Consider the following 18645-nt stretch of genomic DNA (forward strand, 5'->3'; position numbering starts at 1 on the left):
ACTCTCCGTTCTCTAGCGTGGTGGGTGCTCTGGTGGAGCAGGCCAGCCCCCCGATGGCAAGGTTGACAGCTGAGGGGAGAGGCAGGCCTCCTGACTGAAGCTGAGAATGAGAGGTTTTGGAAGTTTTGTGTTTAGGTGCTTGTGTTCACCAGTCCCAATTTGATTCCTTATTCAATTACCAGAAAATATGTGCGGGTTAATTTAAAAAATGCATTCCCTGTAAGGAGATCCCTCCCTCCCCCAACCCCTGCATCCTGCTTCTGGTCTCGTCCCTGCCACCTCTTCCCTTATTCCCTGTACTGCATCCTGGCTGCCATTCCTCAGATACACCATTCTCACTGATTGACATTTGCCATTCCCTCTGTCTGGAATGTTCGCCCCCAGATACCCACATGGCCCCATCCCTCACCTCAGTGAGTCTCCATTCTCATGCAACTGTATCAGAGGCCTTTTCTAAGTATTAGGTGGAAGGCATTGACCTCTCCCCACCTCTCTCCTTCTCTGTCAGGTGAACTGTCCTCTCCTGAGCACTGTTGTCGCCTGAACTGTGTATTTTATACATGCATCTTGTTGTATATCTTGTTCATTTGTTGCCTTTCTCCCCTACTGGGATGTAAGTCGCATGAGAGCCAAAGCTCAGTTTTGTTTCTGCCAGATTTCCAGTGCTTAGAAAAAGTGCCTGGCTCGGCCGGACGCAGTGACTCACGCCTGTAATCCTAGCACTTTGGGAGGCCAAGGTGGGTGGATCACTTGAGGTCAGGAGTTCAAGACCAGGCCAGCCAACATAGTGAGACCACGTCTCTACTAAAAATACAAAAATTAGCTGGGCGTGGTGGCGGGCGCCTGTAATCCCAGCTACTCAGGAGGCTGAGGCATGAGAATCACTTGAACCTGGGAGGCGGAGGTTGCAGTGTGCTGAGATTGTGCCACTGCACTGCAGCCTGGGTGACAGAGCAAGACTCCGTCTCAAAAAGAAAAGAAAAGTGCCTGGCTCATATTAGACAATAAATGTTTGTTAAAGGAATGAGTCAGTTCCTGGGCATCCTAGTAGAAGAGAGCCAAGTCAGTCTGTGCCTACCGGTCTGTTTCTGTTACCACCCTGGTAAAAGCAGCCATGCCGCAGAAAGTCATTGCGGGTGCTCTGATGCTGCCAGTGACTGATGTCATCTGCCTTGAGACCGTAAGGGCCAAACAAGAGACGGGGCAATAGTTATGGGGTCTACAGAAGAAGGCAAGTTTCTCTAGAGTTGGAGTTACTGGGGATGGTGCCGTTGAAGCAAGTGGATATTGAGCTAGGACTTGCCACTAGGGTAAGGTGTGATGGGCATTAAAGAGGATGGTTTTTGTCAGGCGTGCAGAATGGATGAGGAAAATGTAAAAGCTAGAACTGTACTATGAATGGCTTTGAATGCCAATTTTACAGGTGCTCCAAGCTCTTAGCTTTCCCTGTGCATGGTCTCGGACCATTGAAGGGTTCAGTTCTGGGATGCAGCTGGTTCCTAGGGATGTCAGCATCATTGCTTTTTGGTGTTCTGAACTTGCATGCGGGGGAGTCTTGCTGTGCCTCAGCTTAAGTGAATATTGTGAATATTGGGTATTTTCTTTTTTTCTTTTTCTTTCTTTTTTTTTTTTTTTGTTTTTTGTTTTTTGAGACCGAGTCTTGCTTTGTCACCCAGGCTGGAGTGCAGTGGCGCGATCTCGGCTCACTGCAACTTCTGCCTCCCGGGTTCAAATGACTCTCCTGCCTCAGCCTCCCAAGCAACTGGGTAGCCTGCCACCGTGCCCAGCTAATTTTTTTGTATTTTTAGTAGAGATGGGGTTTCACCATGTTGGCTAAGCTGGTCTCAATCTCCTGACCTCATGATCTGCCCACCTCAGCCTCCAAAAGTGCTGGGATTACAGGCATGAGCCACTGTGCCCGGCTGAATATTGGGTATTTTCTATTCAGGTACAAGTCACTTCTACTTTTCTCTACTATTATTGTAAAAAATTAAGAAGAAAACACTGTTGTATTTGCTCTTCACCTGAGAGGTTCTCAAGAGTAGTTTGGCTTTTTACCATTCAAGATTTATTCTAGATTATGGTGTTTGCACTTGCTTTATCTTTTGCCTGCGTGCACAGTACCTCCCACACATTCGTCCCCTGCAGAGGCAATATTAAACCCCCAGCTCCCCTAGACAATGCTTCCTAACCTTTTCAGGTCAAGATACACAAAGAAAAGATTTGTACAGCACACTGGGGTAAATAGATGAGGTTGGATTGGGCTACAGCAGTCCCAGGCTGGGCTGTAAGGAGTTTGAGGGGCTTTGTATTCCATATGTACCTGGAAGCTGGGTGCACCTATAAACTATTCTTGGCACAAAGTTAGGGAATTGGAGGTGCCTGTAGTATTGCCTCAGAAGCTATAGTACAGACTCAGTAAATACTTAACTGAATTTGTTGAATGAATTAAACAATTTGAAAGTGATGAGTTTTACATCTGGCTGTGTATTTAGAGATGAGAGAAAATATGAATGATTTCTCTTGCCCTTCATACTTAGAAGCAGTTGATGATCAAGTAGGACCCACCTAGTCACCTGGCATTTGCATTTGTTGCTGTATGGGAGGGTTTTTTATTGTTGTTGTTTGTTTTGGAGACAGGGTCTTACTCTTGCCCACACTGGAGTGCAGTGGCATGATTATGACTCACTGCAGCCTCAGCTTCCTGGGCTCAGGTGATGGGAGGTTTGATTTTTGAGGCATAAATCAGGTAATAATGTTTTCAAGTGTAGGTATAAACAAGAATTTAGAGCAGTTTCTCAACCCTAGCTGCATGTTAGAACCACTTGGAGGGACTTCTGAAAATCCCTGGAGATTTCTATGTAATTGACCTGGGGTACTGCCTCAGCAATAGTTTTGTGTTTGTTGTTTATATTTTCTTTTGTTTTTGGAAACAATCTCGAACTTAGAGTTTGAATCTGTATGATTTTAAAAAGGCTCTTTTTCCCCTGAGTCATTTGAGAATTAACTGCTGATCCAATGCTGTCACCTGTAGCCCTTTCACCAATACTATAGTCTATTTCTAACAAAAAGAACATTCTGGTGTAGAACCACAATATAACCATCAAAGGGAAAAAATTAACACACTGATACATGACCACCACTTACTCTTCAGCTCCATTCAAGGTGTGAGATTTGCCGCACATTGCGTTTGGTTGTTAGGTCTTTGCAGTCTCCTTTCATTTGGAACAGTTCCTCAATCTTTCCTTGACCGTCACGGCCTTAAAACCTTTGAAGATTGCAGGCCAGTATATTTTGTAGAATGCCTCTGAATGTGGAGTTGTCTGATGGTATTCAGGTTAAACAGATTTAAAAGGAGTCACAGAATCGATGCTGTGTTCTTCTTACAGCATCCTGTCATGTAACTCACAGTTTGAATTTGTCCCATAGCTGATGATGTTCACATGGATTACTTGATTAAGGTGGTATCTTGACAGGCTTCTCCTTGACGTAATCATTCTTCTCACCCCTTTATGACAAGTATTTTATGGGGAGGTGCTTTGAAACTACGTGACTATTCCCTTCCTCATTTCAATTTATTCATTTGCTTATTTCTCTGTATGAACTTGTGTTTTCCTATTTTATACAGTGGCTTATAGTCTCTTACTATAATTACTTATTTTGATGTTGATGTTGTTCCAGATTTAGCTTGTAGGAGCACTTCAAACTGTCTTCTGTGGTCATTTGACGGATCCCATCATTCTTTGAGCACTCTTTTGCTTCTTGGCAAATGTACATTCCAGGTTCATCTTGTACTTTCCTTATCCTACCCCGAGAATTAGCTCTTGTTCCAGAGAACTCTGGTTTTATTTAGTGAAGAATAGAAGCCACAAAACTGAGTGCTAAGTGTGTTCATTGTTATTTGGATATTGCTTGTTCTGCAGCCCTCAGAGTGACAGAGCTAAGGGAATAAGCATGTGTGTGTGTGTGTATGTGTGTGTGTGCACGCACGCATGCGTGTGTGAAGGAATATATACTCACATATGTACACAAACTTACAGCTAATATTTATTGCGTCTATATATATTGGAAACCATGAGTTCACATCAATAACTAATTTAGATCCAACTCCACAGAGTTCATTTGAGTTTTCTCTGTTTTCTTCCATTTGTGTAACTTATTTTCTCAACAGTGAGAAACATGGCTGTCATTATTTTTTTTTCTTTTTTTTGAGATGGAGTTTCGCTCTTGTTGCCCAGGCTGGAGTGCAGCGGCACGATTTCGGCCCACCGCAACCTCCGCCTCCCAGGTTCAAGCGATTCTCCTGCCTCAGCCTCCCGAATAGCTGGGATTACAGGCATGTGCCACCACGCCCAGCTAATTTTGTATTTTAAACCTCTGTGGGGTTTCTCCATGTTGGTCAGGCTGGTTTTGAACTCCTGACCTCAGGTGATCCACCCACCTTGGCCTCCCAAAGTGCTGGAATTACAGGCGTGAGCCACCGCGCCCGGCCCTATTATTCTCAATATACTTAAATAGTCCATCAGTCTCCTGTACGTAACCCATCTCCATCACCACCCCCATGGACACCTTCTCTACATAGATGCCCATTGCTCTCTGCTTGGCCTCTCAACTCAGAACAGGGATTTATTTTATTTTATTTTATTTTATTTTATTTTATTTTATTTTATTTTATTTTTTATTTTATTTTATTTTATTTTATTTTATTTTATTTTATTTTTTGGAGACAGTCTCGCTCTGTCGCCCAGGCTGGAGTGCAGTGGTGTAATCTTGGCTAACTGCAACTTCTGCCTCTGGGTTCAAGCAATTCTCCTGCCTCAGCCTCTCAAGTAGCTGGGACTGCAGGCATGTGCCACCACGCCCAGCTAATTTTTTGTATTTTTAGTAGAGATGGGGTTTCACTGTGTTAGCCAGGATGGTCTAGATCTCCTGCCCTCGCAATCCACCCGTCTCAGCCTCCCAAAGTGCTGGGATTACAGGCATGAGCCTCTGCACCCGGCCTGGATTTTTTTAAAGCTCCCCAAGTGGTGCTAATGTGCAGCCTAGATAGACAACAGGACTGAATTAGAAGAAAGGTGAGACTCACACTATTTGATTTATTGTTATAAATTTTTGATTTAAAAATGGCAGGTTTTTAAGCCAGATTTGGCAAAGTAGATTCTTCCTAAGGAAGTGAAATTTAAAAAGAAGACCAACTCCTACCAAGATGCATGGTAAAAAAAACAAACAAACAAACAAACAAAAAAAACAGGGTGAAAGTATAGCCTGTCACCTGGAAAGCTTTGAAATATATCTGTTTTAGAAATGAATTTACTTCTATTGAGCATGAATTTCAGTCTATTTCCCTTAATTGCCTGTTTATAGGGACAATATTTGAAAAGGTTTGTTTTTGAAGAACATGTTTGATTAAAACTTACTCCTTTTTTTACATTTTATTTTATTATTATGTATTCATTTATTTGTTTTGCTCTTGTTGCCCAGGCTGGAGTACAATGGTGTGATCTTGGTTGACTACAACCTCCGCCTCCCAGGTTCAAGCGATTTTCCCGCCTCAGCCTCCCAAGTAGCTGGGATTACAGGTGCATGCCACCACGCCCAGCTAATTTGTGTGTTTTTAGTAGAGATGGGGTTTCACCATGTCGGCCAGGCCAGTCTCGAACTCCTGACCTCAAGTGATCCACCCACCTTGGCCTCCCAAAGTGCTGGGATTACAGGTGTGAGTCACTGCGCCCAGCTAACATTGCATTTTTTAAAATAAACTTTTAATTTTAGAATAATTTTAGATTTAGAAAAAAATGACAACCTAATACTTTTTTTTTTTTTTTTTTTTTTTTTTTTGTAAACACCAAATCTTTAAACAGGAAATATTCAGGCTGTGGTTGCTACTTTCCTGTAGTTGGTTTCACTGTAAAATGTGGAAGCCAAGTTACAGCAACGTGGGCATGAGGAACCCCATCCACTCCTTCCACTTGCAGCCAGAGGAAGCAAAAGGCTTTTAGAGCCAAATATAACAGGATCTCTGGCCAGCCTGCCTGAGATGGTCAACATCCATCTTACCAGTGTTTGTAAATCCATTTTCTTAAAGGAGGGCACTGCTGCTGCAGGTGGATTTTCTCCGCGTGTTTCACATCTAGACAGAGGCACACGATCTGACTCTAAAGAAATCCAGCATAAGACCTAAGGAAATTTCAGTAAAATCTCCTCCTTGGTTGTGTGGATTTTGCGTATCAGGCTTTTATATCTTTATACCCAGAGGTGCAGAAGGAGAAAGGCTAATATTTGAATGCGGACAAAGTCAGTGACAACATGTAGGTAAAAAAGTTTTTTAAGTCTTTTTTTTTTCTATAAATAAGACATTATGTATTCACGAGAGCCCACCTCAGTTTTCATCCATGGTTCCTTTTGTATAGTTTCAGTATGTTAAACTAGATCTCCGCTTCCCAAACTTGAGTCCTTCGGTAACCATCTTTATGATTTTGCCGTGTTTGCAAACCTGTTATTCACTTAACCTTTAATTTTACTCACTTGTAACTCGGCCTTATGCCAGGTGATATCTGTGAAACCATGGATTTGTTATCTGTTCGGTATTCTGAGGACCTGGGAACTAGATCTTTAAGTCTCCTTCCAGCAATGAAATTCCATAAGCATAGAGTCTGGGGTTTCCCACTGTGAGCTTTGAAGTTACTGCAGTTGGTTGAGTGTATGTTTTTTCCCAGTTGATACATAGAGTGAAAGTTGACAGCATTCCAATAAATGTTACTTTTCAAATGTGTGCTGTAAATTACAGTCTCTTAATTTCTTCAGATTCAGCACATTTCTCCAACTAGAATGTTTATGATTGTATATCATTTTTATTCCAATTAAGTGGAGCAAAACCTGGTTGTCTTAATTCATGTGTACAGGAAGATATAGTAGTGAATTCACCCAATAGGAAATACATTTATTTATTTATTTATTTTTGAGGCGGAGTCTGGCTCTGTTGACTGGGCTGGAGTGCAGTGGCACTATCTTGGCTCACTCCAACATCCGCTTCCCGGGTTCCAGTGATTCTCCTGCCTCAGCCTCCCGAGTAGCCACCATGCCAGCATGCCACCATGCCTGGCTAATTTTTGTATTTTTAGTAGAGACGGGGTTTCACTATGTTGACCAGGCTGGTCTCGAACTCCTGACCTCAAGTGATCTCTGTCCACCTCAGCCTCCCAGAGTGCTGGGATTACAGGCATAAGCTACCACACCTGTCCTGGAATACATTGATTTATAGGACACTCAGTGCCTGCCTTAAAAAACACAAATAGAAAATATATAAAACATATAGTATTAATACATATAGAGAAAAAATTTAGAATACAGAACATAAAGCTTTATGTTCACCACTCTGAAGATGAAATGGGAAAACACCTAATTTATGATAAATACATATGTACCATAATTGAGTTAATATATTCTGCATTATCTGTGAGGAATACTGCCCAGAAGCCATCTGGATATTGTCATATTCAAATCAGGTCCTTTGCTGAGTGGAAATTAATCGTGTGTGTGTGTGTTTGTGTGTGTATTCTTTTAGGCAGATATTATGAAAGCTTACCTTAATAGGCTTCTTTGAAACTAAACTTAATGTCATGTTTTACAAAAGGGGTGACAAACCAAGATGTGGGAATAATTAAATGTGAGTTTTATGGATCCTTTTGATTTAAATGAAATACTGTGTTCTATTCAGTCATAGAGATGAAATGTCGTCTTGCCCATCATTTACAAGCATTCAATTTGCTGCGGAAATGGGTTGTGAATATAGATGTATAACCTTCTGTTATGATGTTACTTTAACAGAGAGAAGGAGCAAGAAAGGGAAGAACAGTTAATGGAAGACAAGAAAAGGAAGAAAGAGGATAAAAAGAAAAAAGAAGCCACTCAGAAGGTGAGTTTAATCAGTTAAGTCTGTCTTTATATCTGCTAGGCATCCAGCATCCAGAAGAAGAAACTGTCTTGGCTTGAATATCCTATATCTTTTATTTTTTTTCCTGAGATGTAGTCTTGCTCTGTCACCCAGGCTGGAGTGCAGTGGCATGATCTTGGCTCACTGCAACCTCCGCCTCCCAGGTTTAAGCGATGCTCCTCTCTCAGCCTCCTGAGTAGCTGGGATTACAGGCGCACACCACCACGCCTGGCTAATTTTTGTATTTTTAGTAGAGATGGGGTTTCTCCATGTTGGCCAGGCTGGTCTCAAACTCCTGTCCTCGTGATCCGCCCACCTTGGCGCCCCAAAGTGCTGAGATTACAGGTGTGAGCCACTGCACCTGGCCTGAATACCTGATATCCCAGTAATGGTACTTGAGACATTTGTTTACTTAAAAGTTTTTATATTTGGAAGTGGGAGAAAGTTCAAGGTCTGCATTTGTTACCATAAAGTAGATGTTAAATAATGCCATGGCTGAGTTTTTGAAAACAACAGTAAACAGTATTAGAAAGGCAAGAGAGTTTTCAAAATCTCAACTCTTGTTGTATTTCCTTATTTGTATATTAATTTAATCTATATTTTCTTAAGCAAGCCTACAGAATAACTTTTAAAAACTGGCTGGAGGTTTGCCCCGGTGCTGTTCTACCCATGGTGCTGTTGTCTAGATGAGTCTACCTTTGGAAAGTTACAAGTAGAAACCCCTCTCAGAAAGGATCTAGTGAGCCCACGTAGTGTTTTGGAGGATATGGCATTGTGTGGCTTTGAGGAATTGCTTAGAGAAAACAAGAGATGCTAAAAGAAAAAAAGGCAAAAGGGCCAACGGCTGTCACCTGTCAGTTCTCAGGTGAGCAGTTTGTCTGGCAGAGTTGTCCAAGGCAGAGTGGTTAGAATGCACCTTCCCTCCCTGTTTGCCTTAGAGCATGCCCCTCTGCCCTGTCCGTTGTCTGATCTTACCTGTTTCCCCACCTTACCATTCTTTTTGCATCTCTTAACTTGGGCTCTGGCTCAGCAGGGATTGCTTTGGTGCCTTTTTTGGAGGTAAGGTGATTTTCTGTCAGGTATTGTTACTGCTTTGTAAAGCATTTGGGAAGCAGGGCCTACTGTGGGACAGGTTTGAGGGTCCCTGCCCTGGTGCTAGTTATTGAAGCTAAGTTTAGGGAGAAAGAAACTGTGACAAGGTTCAGAGGAAACTCGATTTAGAACAGAGTCAAGGCAGTCACACACAAGCCAGTGTAACACTGCACGTTTTTCCAGCATTATTGGATATAGCATTTCTCATAACTCAATTTTTTGAATTATTGAAATAATAATTTGTGAGTATCAGCATAAGAAAAATTCTGAAAATAGTTTCTGAATTGGATTGCATATGTCCCTGCCATGTTAAATTTATGAAATGTAATTTTATCTTTTCTTCATGACTTAATTAAAAGGAACATTCATTATTATTTGGTGCTATAATAGACTGCTGTGCTCTTTAAGATTTTATCTGCTTTTAATTGTGTTTGTCTCTATTAATAGTGGTATATTCGCCATCACATCTTCATGCAGTCAGGGTACCTGCTTCTAATGTGTTGCTTCTCACCTGAGTTTGTTAGAATTGCCTAAAATTCTGGAGTGAAAAGTCTGAATAAAGAAGCCAGATTGCCTGGTGTGGTGGCTCACGCCTGTAATCCCAACACTTTGGGAGGCCAAGGCAGGCGGGATCACTTGAGTCCAGGAGTTCGAGACCAGCCTTGCCAACATGAAAACCCTGTCTCTACCAAAAAAAAAAAATACAAAAAAATTAGCCGAGTGTGGTGGTGCACACCTGTGGTCCCAGCTACTTTGGAAGCTGAGGTAGCAGGATCACTTGAGCCCAGGAGGTGGAGGTTGCATTGAGTGGAGATTGCACCACTGTACCGCAGCCTGGGTGACAGAGTGAGATCTTGTGTCTAGAAAAAAAAAAAAAAATCATAGAAGTCAGTTAACAACCCAGAGACGTTTTTGTACTTTCCTTTGGGTCCATGGCCACATGTCCTGTCACTGAGGTTGTAGTATGCAGGTCCACCAGCTGTGGGTGTTTGTAGCATTGCTCCTGTGGTTTCTGGGCTCTTCTCCCTGTGCCTCGGCACACATTACACCCTCCACCTCCAACTGGAGGGATGTGAGATTAAACCTCAGTGAAAGTTTTCTTTCCTTAGGACACTCACACATTTCATCTACTAAGTTGGTACAAAAATCGGATTTTGCGGTCTGTGGAAATGAGTGGTTAATAGGCTGGGTGCCAAGGAACTTGAGCAAAGGCTGTTAACAAGAGGATGCCAAACAGAGTGATTTAGAGAGTATATATTCCTTCTTCGTTTTTAACATACATAACTGTTTTCTTAAACTACAAATATCAGTATCTAAAATGATTAATAAAATATGCCTCTGTAAACTTTCACTGGATTCCACAAAGAAAAATGATTTAAAATAAAGATGGTGTGAATGTACTTGAGAGTGAATGAGATTATTTATGCAGAGAATGTAGTTTATGTAGCTGGACAGTCTCTCCTGTGTGCCTTCATCTGCATTAAGAACTGATAAAGAAGTGATAGCAAAGGGGAAAATCACCGTAAATAAAATTTTTAAGTGATTAATTTTATGAATAATAAAAATTCTATCGTTTTTGCTCAAAAATGTTCCAGATCAGCTTGACATAGAATCTAGGCTGACGCAGGCTGATGCGTGGCCTTTGATCTTGTTTTATTATACTGAACCATTGCATAATTTCAGAATTAAATTCTGATTTAGCAGTTTTAAGGAGAGCACAAAGCTTACCATGTGATTATCTTCGTGGTTTCCAACCTTACTGTAGAGACAACGCCTCAGCTAGGAGCCATAAAATGTGCTATGATGCAAAGAATCATGGAGAACGTGCCAGAGATCTATCATGTGGTCAGTGGTTCATTCATTCGGTCCTCAAACATTTGTGGTGCCTCTTCTAACGGCTTCCACATCTTTCATGCTGCTTTCCCCAGTGCTTTATGACCACCTCTTTGTGTCCATCTTCACTGTTAGACTGACTGTAGTTTCTTGGTTTTATTCGTATTTGTATGGCCAGTAACTAGGGCAGTGCCTGGTGCAGGATAATCACTCAGAAATTGTTTAATAAGTGAATGGTCAAGAATGAAGGTGGAAACATAATTTTCTTGAAGAATTGACACTTACTTAAAGCTAAAACTAAATTACCTCCACACAGAAATTAAGCATGAGCCTTTTCCAGTGTTCATTGGTTGTAGCAGTTGGCTCTTCCTGGAGCCATCACTGAGTAAACTGTTAGATACCCATTCATGAGAGAGGTGTCAAAGAAGAGTTCCATTCACATTCATTTAGGCTGATGCTGCTAAAGGAGCATTGTTTAGCGTTGGCAGAACACATGCTTTGATCATCCAGCTTTTCGCCGTCTGGGGGACAGCTTTTAACAGAACCCACATGATAAAACATATTTGACATTATTTGGGTTTGTTGCTTACAATGGGAAGGCACTGACTTCCTGTATAACTGATCTTCAAAATGGCATTCTAAGAAATAGTTACAATGATATAAAACCTAAATTGCCTTCGGGAATTGGTATGTGGCTGCATGTCGTTCATTCTTGGATAAGTGAAGATGTAGAAAAATTATACAAGAATATTTTCAGTAGAATTGAGCTCTGTAACAGTACTGGGAAACATTCATTTTTAAGACGCTGGATTCCACAAATTCACTGTAATAGAAATAGCTTGTCATTTAACACAGGAATGTAGGAAACACCAGGAAGTTCTACAGGCGGATCCTTTAACTCTTATTTAGAGTCTGATGGTGTGCTGGGATCCATCGCGAGGTGGGCTGGTCAGCTACAGGACCTTCCTTCCAGGGATGATTGTGTTTTCGTGAACTCCCATGGCCGTAATCCAGTATGATTACCAGCCACAAATCATCAGACTTCTTCTTTGCTATATGAATATTTTTATTACAAAAGTCAGATAACCAAATAAAAATGATTTAAAAGATTAACAGTTGGCAAAATGGGTCAGAATCACCCATGATCTCAAAAATTTAATGTAACCACTATTGGAACGATGGCATAGTTCCTTTTGGATGTTTTGCTTGTGCATCACCTTTGTGGTTTTATTGTTATAAATTAGATGCCCTCTTTTATTTTCCCCTCTTAAAAATATCAGAAGCAGTTTTCTGTAAGTCTCCTAATCATCATTTCCAAACTCTCTGAAGTCCATTACTATATTCAGCCTGTCCAACCTTCTAGGTTAATCATTTCCATAGACGTATTAGTTACTATATAAAGAAATACCTTCTTTTTTTAACAAAGCACCCTTGATTTGTCCAAAATTCACATATTTCAGTCTTACTGCTGTACTTCATGCTATTTTATATAAATGCTGATAATAACAGCAAACATTTATTGAGCACTGCATAGCATATCTGATTTAATCCTTACAGCAGTCCTTTGCAGGGTTTATACTATTATTATCTCCATTCAATAGATAATAGAAAACTGGGGGTCTCATAGCCAGAAAGTGACAAGGTTTGGTTTTGAATCCTACTTTCCAACCATGACGTCTGATGCCTCTGATGATGAGTCCCTGAGGTTTTGCTTTTAGATTTGAGATCAAGTGTTTGTGTCTGTACTCATAGGGGAATCTTTTTGTGTCTATGGCTAATTTAGTTTCTGGGCCACATTCATGTGATTTTTCTCTAGTCATAGCACTCAAAATGCAAGTAGCATTCTCAGTACAGGGACCTCATCATATAATGAGTGGAATGCTTTTTTTTTTTTAAGTTTTACTATTCTTCCTAATAGTGGTCATGTAAATTATAGCTGGACATATGGCCACAGTCTCTGGAAGGATGTCTGAACTGACTCCCAGCTCCTTTTTCTGGATTTCAGCTATGCCTGTGTGCCTGACAGCTTGGATTACTTGAGTTATCAGACTAAAGTAGTCTGAAAATACAGTACTGAATTAAAAAGCAAATCTCATTTACTTTTATCTGTTTATTTTGCAGGTCACGGAACAAAAAACCAAAGGTAAGATTTTTTTTTTTCTTTTTAAATTATTTAGAACCTTTTGTGTTTAGCTTTTACACTGTTGCTGACTCCACTGAAAAGAGAGTGCGCGTAGAGTAATTAAGGTGGGTTGTTTGCAGTCACTGAGGAGCAGTAATGACAAATTGAAAATACTTGTATTGGTGTTTCTAGTTGGCCTTAAATTTTTTAGGAGTCGAAAGAGTAAATACCTTGTTTTAAAAAGTATATGGGTCATGGCTGGGCACGGTGGCTTACGCCTGTAATCCCAGCACTTTGGGAGGCTGGATCACCTGAGGTCAGGAGTTTGAGACCAACCAGGCCAACACGACTGAGACCCCGTCTCTACTAAAAATAAAAAATTAGCCGGACATGGTGGCTCATGCCTGTAATGCCAGCTCCTTGAGAGGCTGAGGCATGAGAATCGCTTGAACCTGGGAGGCAGAGGTTGCAGTGAGCCAAGATCATGCCACTACACTCCAGCCTGGGCAACAAAGCGAGACTCTGTCTCAAAAAAAAAAAAGTATATGGGTCATGATTTTGAACTGAACCTTTTCAAAACTTTTTAAAAGAATAATAGCAAAAAACAAACAACAGCCTTTAATTTACAGATGGGAATTACAACGATTTGTCCACCACCTTGACCCATGGCATGCATTGAGTCTGATAATGGAATATTGCACCTAGGATGTTTACTCTGCCTTCTAAGCTAAAACTTGGAATATGCTTTTTTTAAAAGATAATACATTTTGAGTAGCTTAACTCTGCTAAAAAATAGTGACATGTTGTAAACAGAAGCAGGTGCCCCTTGGGTCATTCTCAATCTAATAGTCCATGTTGTTTTGGCTTCTTGCTCGCCTGTTAATTTTGTTCATGTCGTTTTGTCTGGTGATTGTCACACTTTTGTTCATTTCCCCTTCAGAATGAGAGAATTAATTCTTTGAGATAGCTCCTCTCCTTGCCCACTTAACTATGTGTTTCTCAATTAGGTATGCATAAGAATCATTTGCATAAAATGGTCAAAATACACAGTCCCAGGCCATGGCCCTAGCAGATGTATTTTGAAAAGCTCTGCAGGTGACCCCAGTACATGTCCCTAGTTGAGAATCACTGCCTTAGATGAAGGGAATTAGATGTGACTATGATGACTTGGAGGAGGACAGGGGTGATGGAGAGGTCAAGGCTTGATGGGAGGCCCTGTAATGATTGGTTTCTTCATTGTTTTGTTTTGTTTTGTTGGACTACCAGACCAAAGCCTGTCACACAATGATGAAAGAGTAATAAGACAGTGCTAATTTCTTAGGAAACTTAGTTATGGAAAATAAATTCTCGTATGACTAGGCGTTACTGTAATAAATTTCTAACCAAAAGACATTTCAAAGGAGAATGTAGCCGGGAGTTTGTAGTGATGTATAAAAGAAACCACAATTATTAGTTATAATTAATTGGTTACAGAGAATAGTGTCTGCCCTTGTACATTTCCTCAGTTTCAGCCCAGAAGTAGGCTTTATTTTGGAAGGATCTTTGTAAATTACTTGCTTGAAATACAAATGATACTTTACCATAGAAATAGTGTTATCCATACTGATACAGTGCCCATACTTTCTAAACCAACATACTTTCTAGAAAAGGATTTGGGCACTTAAGTATTTATATTTGTAGGGCTTTTTGATGATTTATGGGGACAATAGATGAGAAAATTGGCATTTTTTCCTGGATAGTCTAGACTCTGGTTGCTGGAACGTGGTGGTTGGGTTCCTAGGCCTGGCCACAAGACTGATGCTTGCAAAGCCAAGTGTTATTTGTGCTATAGGACTGAGCTCCTCTGTGTGGTAAGTGGTGTTGGGAAACAGAAAATCTGTTAGGCATCTTTTCTTTCTTTCTTTTTTCTTTTTTTTTTTTTTTTTTTGAGGCAGAGTCTCGCTTTCACCCAGGCGATCTCGGCTCACTGCAAGCTCCACCTCCCGTGTTCACGCCATTCTCCTGCCTCAGCCTCCTGAGTAGCTGGGACTACAGGCGCCCACCACCATGCCCAGCTATTTTTTTTTTTTTTTTTGTATTTTTAGTAGAGATGGGGTTTCACCGTGTTAGCCAGGATGGTCTTGGTCTCCTGACCTCGTGATCCGCCCGCCTCGGCCTCCCAAAGTGCTGGGATTACAGGCGTGAGCCGCTGCACCCGGCCTAAGCATCTTTTCTTATAGAAAAAAATTTGGGAGGGGTACCAGACCTATTCTCAAACACATTCTTCTTTCCTCTACCAGTCTTAAAAATCAAACTTTCCTTTCTACTCACCACCAAAAATTTTTTTTTTCCAATTGGGGGCTTTCTCATACTATGTAATGAAATACAGTTTCACAGTCTCCCTACTCTCCCTGCCTCCCACCCCTCCAATCAAAAGATAACATAAAATAATCCTAAAGGGAGATGAGAGGCCATTTCAGTCTCCTAAGGGATTTAATTGTTAGACAGCAAGTAAAAATACCAGTTGTCCCTGGGGTATGTTAAGACTGTAAACAGAGAGAGGGCCTGACCCTTCTATTGTTGGGTCTAGGTTTACAGCCACATCTTCATCTTTATTCCTAGTAAGCCCACCTTGGTACTCTAAATCTCCTTCTTCTTCTCTTACCTCAGCTGACATGTCTGGGGGACATGTTCCTTTTCCCAAAGATGGTGTCTTCCTCAGGCAATCTCCCCTTCACTCTGAATCTACCCATCTTTCCCCAACAGTTGCTAGAAGCACAAAGAAAAGACTGTTGGTTCCAAGTCTCTGGTTGTGTAGAGGACTGAAGTGAGATTTTTCTGTATTTCAGAGTAGTAGTGTATTCATTATATATTCTTCCTGTATTCTCCACCATTAAAAAAGTATTGTGAGAATTCTGCGAGGAATAGGATAGAGATTTCAAATGGAGGTTATGTGAAGACATAGGCTAGAGCTGGCTTGCTACCAGGTATCAAATAATAGAAAGCACTTAAGGTAGAAGCTAATATCCTCCTTCGTTGGATTTTAGAGTAGAACTGAAAGAGTTTGATGGATTGATGTAATCGTTCAGATTTAACAGGGATGAAGTTTAGGATTAAGTTTAGGATTAAAAAGCCCAGTTGCATAGACTATGTAATGGAGGAAGTTGGACATAGAAATTGAGCCTTGTTAAAAAGATGTTAGGGGCCAGGCACCGTGACACAAGCATGTAATCCCAGCTACTCGGGAGGCTGAGACAGGAGGATTGCTTGAGCCCAGGAGTTCAAGGCTGCAGTGAGCCATATTTATGCCACTGTACTCCAGCCTAGGCAACGGAGCAAGACCTTGTCTCAGTTAAAAACAAAAATAAAAGATGTTAGAGTGATGACTGGCTTTAATGAGAGTTTATCAGCGTAAGATGACCTTAAACTTCATTAATAGGCTGAGCGCGGTGGCTCATGCCTGTAATGCCAACACTTTGGGAGGCCGAGGCGGGCAGATCACAAGGTCAGGAGATCGAGACCTTCCTGGCTAACACAGTGAAACTCCGTCTCTACTAAAAATACAAAAAATTAGCCAGGCGTGGTGGCATGTGCCTGTAGTCCCAACTACTCAGGAGGGTGAGGCAGGAGAATCTCTTGAACCTGGGAGGTGGAGGTTGCAGTGAGCCAAGATCATGCCATTGCACTCCAGCTGGGACAACAGAGGGAGACTCTGTCTCAAAAAAAAAAAAAATAAAAACAAAAAAGTCTGCATTAATAGACATACAGTATCCAGGAAGGGATTTACACTTCCTGCACCACACTATAAAAAGGAACAGAGAGCAACCTCCATGGACCATGTAGAGTTCGGGCCAGATTGGGTAAGGAATTTATCAACTTAGGAAGGTTTGAACACCTGGGCTCGTTGAGCTCCCAGGGAAAGGCTTCCTGCTTGGGGAACCTCAGGTAACTGTCTTCAAAAATTTGAAGGGCTCTAGTGCCTGACACTTAACAGTTCCTTGGTAATTATCTGTCAGATATTTTGTTCAGTGAAACTTACTCTTCAAATAGCACCAATGGTGAGTCAAAGCCAACAGGGAAAAGCTTCTAGCTCAGTAGATGTTACATTTTTTAGGTGTTGTCCTTTACCACTGGGACACAGCTGAGAGCAGCACCTTCTCCATCAGCATAGCTGGGGTTATGGGCCATCGCAGGACATTGGCTACCACTCTTTGTTTTGAGCCTATTTCAGAAGGCATAGTACAGTGAGTACAGGGTAACCTTGAGTCTACTCTCATTTATTAATATTGGGGGGGTCCCCCCATTAAATAATGTATAAACTACTTACAGCACCCCTCACACCTTGTAGAAGCACCTGTGTGTTCTAACACAGTGTTGGGGAGCCACTTGTTCAGAGATGGAACTGGCTGCCTCTAAGAGAGTGAATGAATTTGAGGTATTACAAGACATGTGGCTCCAATAAATTGGCATGAAAATAGTCCAAATAGGAGGTAATGAGGACTTGAACCTGATTAGGAGCCCAGGTGTTTAAACCTTCCTGAGTTGACAAATTCCTTGCCCAATCTGGCTCGAACTCCACATGGTCCATGGAGGTTGCTCTCTGTTCCTTTTCATAGTGTGGTGCAGGAAGTGTAAATCCCTTCCTGGATACTGTATGTCTATTAATGCAGGATTTTTTTTTTTTTTTTTTTTTTTTGAGACAGAGTCTCCCTCTGTTGTCCCAGCTGGTGTGCAATGGCATGATCTTGGCTCACGGCAACCTCCGCCTCCCAGGTTCAAGCGATTCTCCTTCCTCAGCCTCCTGAGTAGTTGGGACTACAGGCACATGCCTCCACACCTGGCTAATTTTTTGTATTTTTAGTAGAGACGGGGTTTCACTGTGTTAGCCAGGAATTGAGAGACGGTTTAGTTTAACTTAATGTTGATTGGATAATGATATGTGGGTGGGGGAACATTGAGAAGTCTAAGATACCAAGCAGATTTCTGACTTGAGCAGCTGGTTGGGTGATAAGTTCATTCTTTGAGGGTGAAGAAATGAGATTGGGGCTAGGAAACAAGTTTGAGAGGAAGGGAAAGATGATAAGTGGTAGTTAAAGCCGGAGCATGGAAGAGTTTGTACTCAAGGAACTGAAATGTGGAAAGGGTGCAGGCCCCATCGTCACATTGATTTTGTTTTGTTTTTAAGCCACTACTTATGGCCAAATTCATTTGCCATTCTCCAGTCAAAAGCCAGGGTTGCCATTATGACCGTGGACAAAGTTGGCCTCGCTGCCTGTTTTTGTACTGCCCATGAGCTCAGAATATTTTCTACGTTTTTTGATTTATTGGAGAAAAAAATGGGGACAATATTTCAAGACATGTGAAAATGACAGGAAATTCATATTTCACTGTCTGTAAATAAAGTTTTATGGGAGCACAGCCACACTCATTTGTTTACGCATTGTCTATGGCACTTTGGCCCCACAAGTGCAGAGTTGAGTTGTTGTGATGAAGACTATGTGGCCAGTAAACCCTAAAATATTTACTATCTGGCCCTTTACAGAAAGTTTGCTGATCCCCCCTGATCAAGAGTAGGAGAAGCCCACACAGGAAGAGGAAAGGAAGAGCTGAAGCGCTAGCTGGAGCACGTCTCACAGAAACGGGAGGGAGGGAATGACAAGTGGTGTCAGAAGCTGCAGAAAAACCA

At 41.5% G+C, this 18645-nt stretch overlaps 1 protein-coding gene across 9 annotated transcripts in view; it reads left to right on the plus strand.

Moving 5' to 3' along the window:
- The window catches only part of TNRC6B (trinucleotide repeat containing adaptor 6B), a 285267-nt gene that overhangs the window by 190855 nt on the left and 75767 nt on the right, over positions 1-18645 (plus strand). For all 9 annotated transcript variants that reach the window (XM_054469560.2, XM_054469563.2, XM_054469565.2 and 6 more), the window contains 2 exons: positions 7828-7915; positions 12980-13001. In XM_054469560.2, the coding sequence (XP_054325535.2) occupies positions 7828-7915; positions 12980-13001 (110 nt within the window). The remainder of the gene's footprint in view (positions 1-7827; positions 7916-12979; positions 13002-18645) is intronic.

This window comes from Pongo pygmaeus, chromosome 23, assembly GCF_028885625.2.
Source record: "Pongo pygmaeus isolate AG05252 chromosome 23, NHGRI_mPonPyg2-v2.0_pri, whole genome shotgun sequence".
In the NCBI taxonomy this organism is placed as follows: domain Eukaryota; kingdom Metazoa; phylum Chordata; class Mammalia; order Primates; family Hominidae; genus Pongo; species Pongo pygmaeus.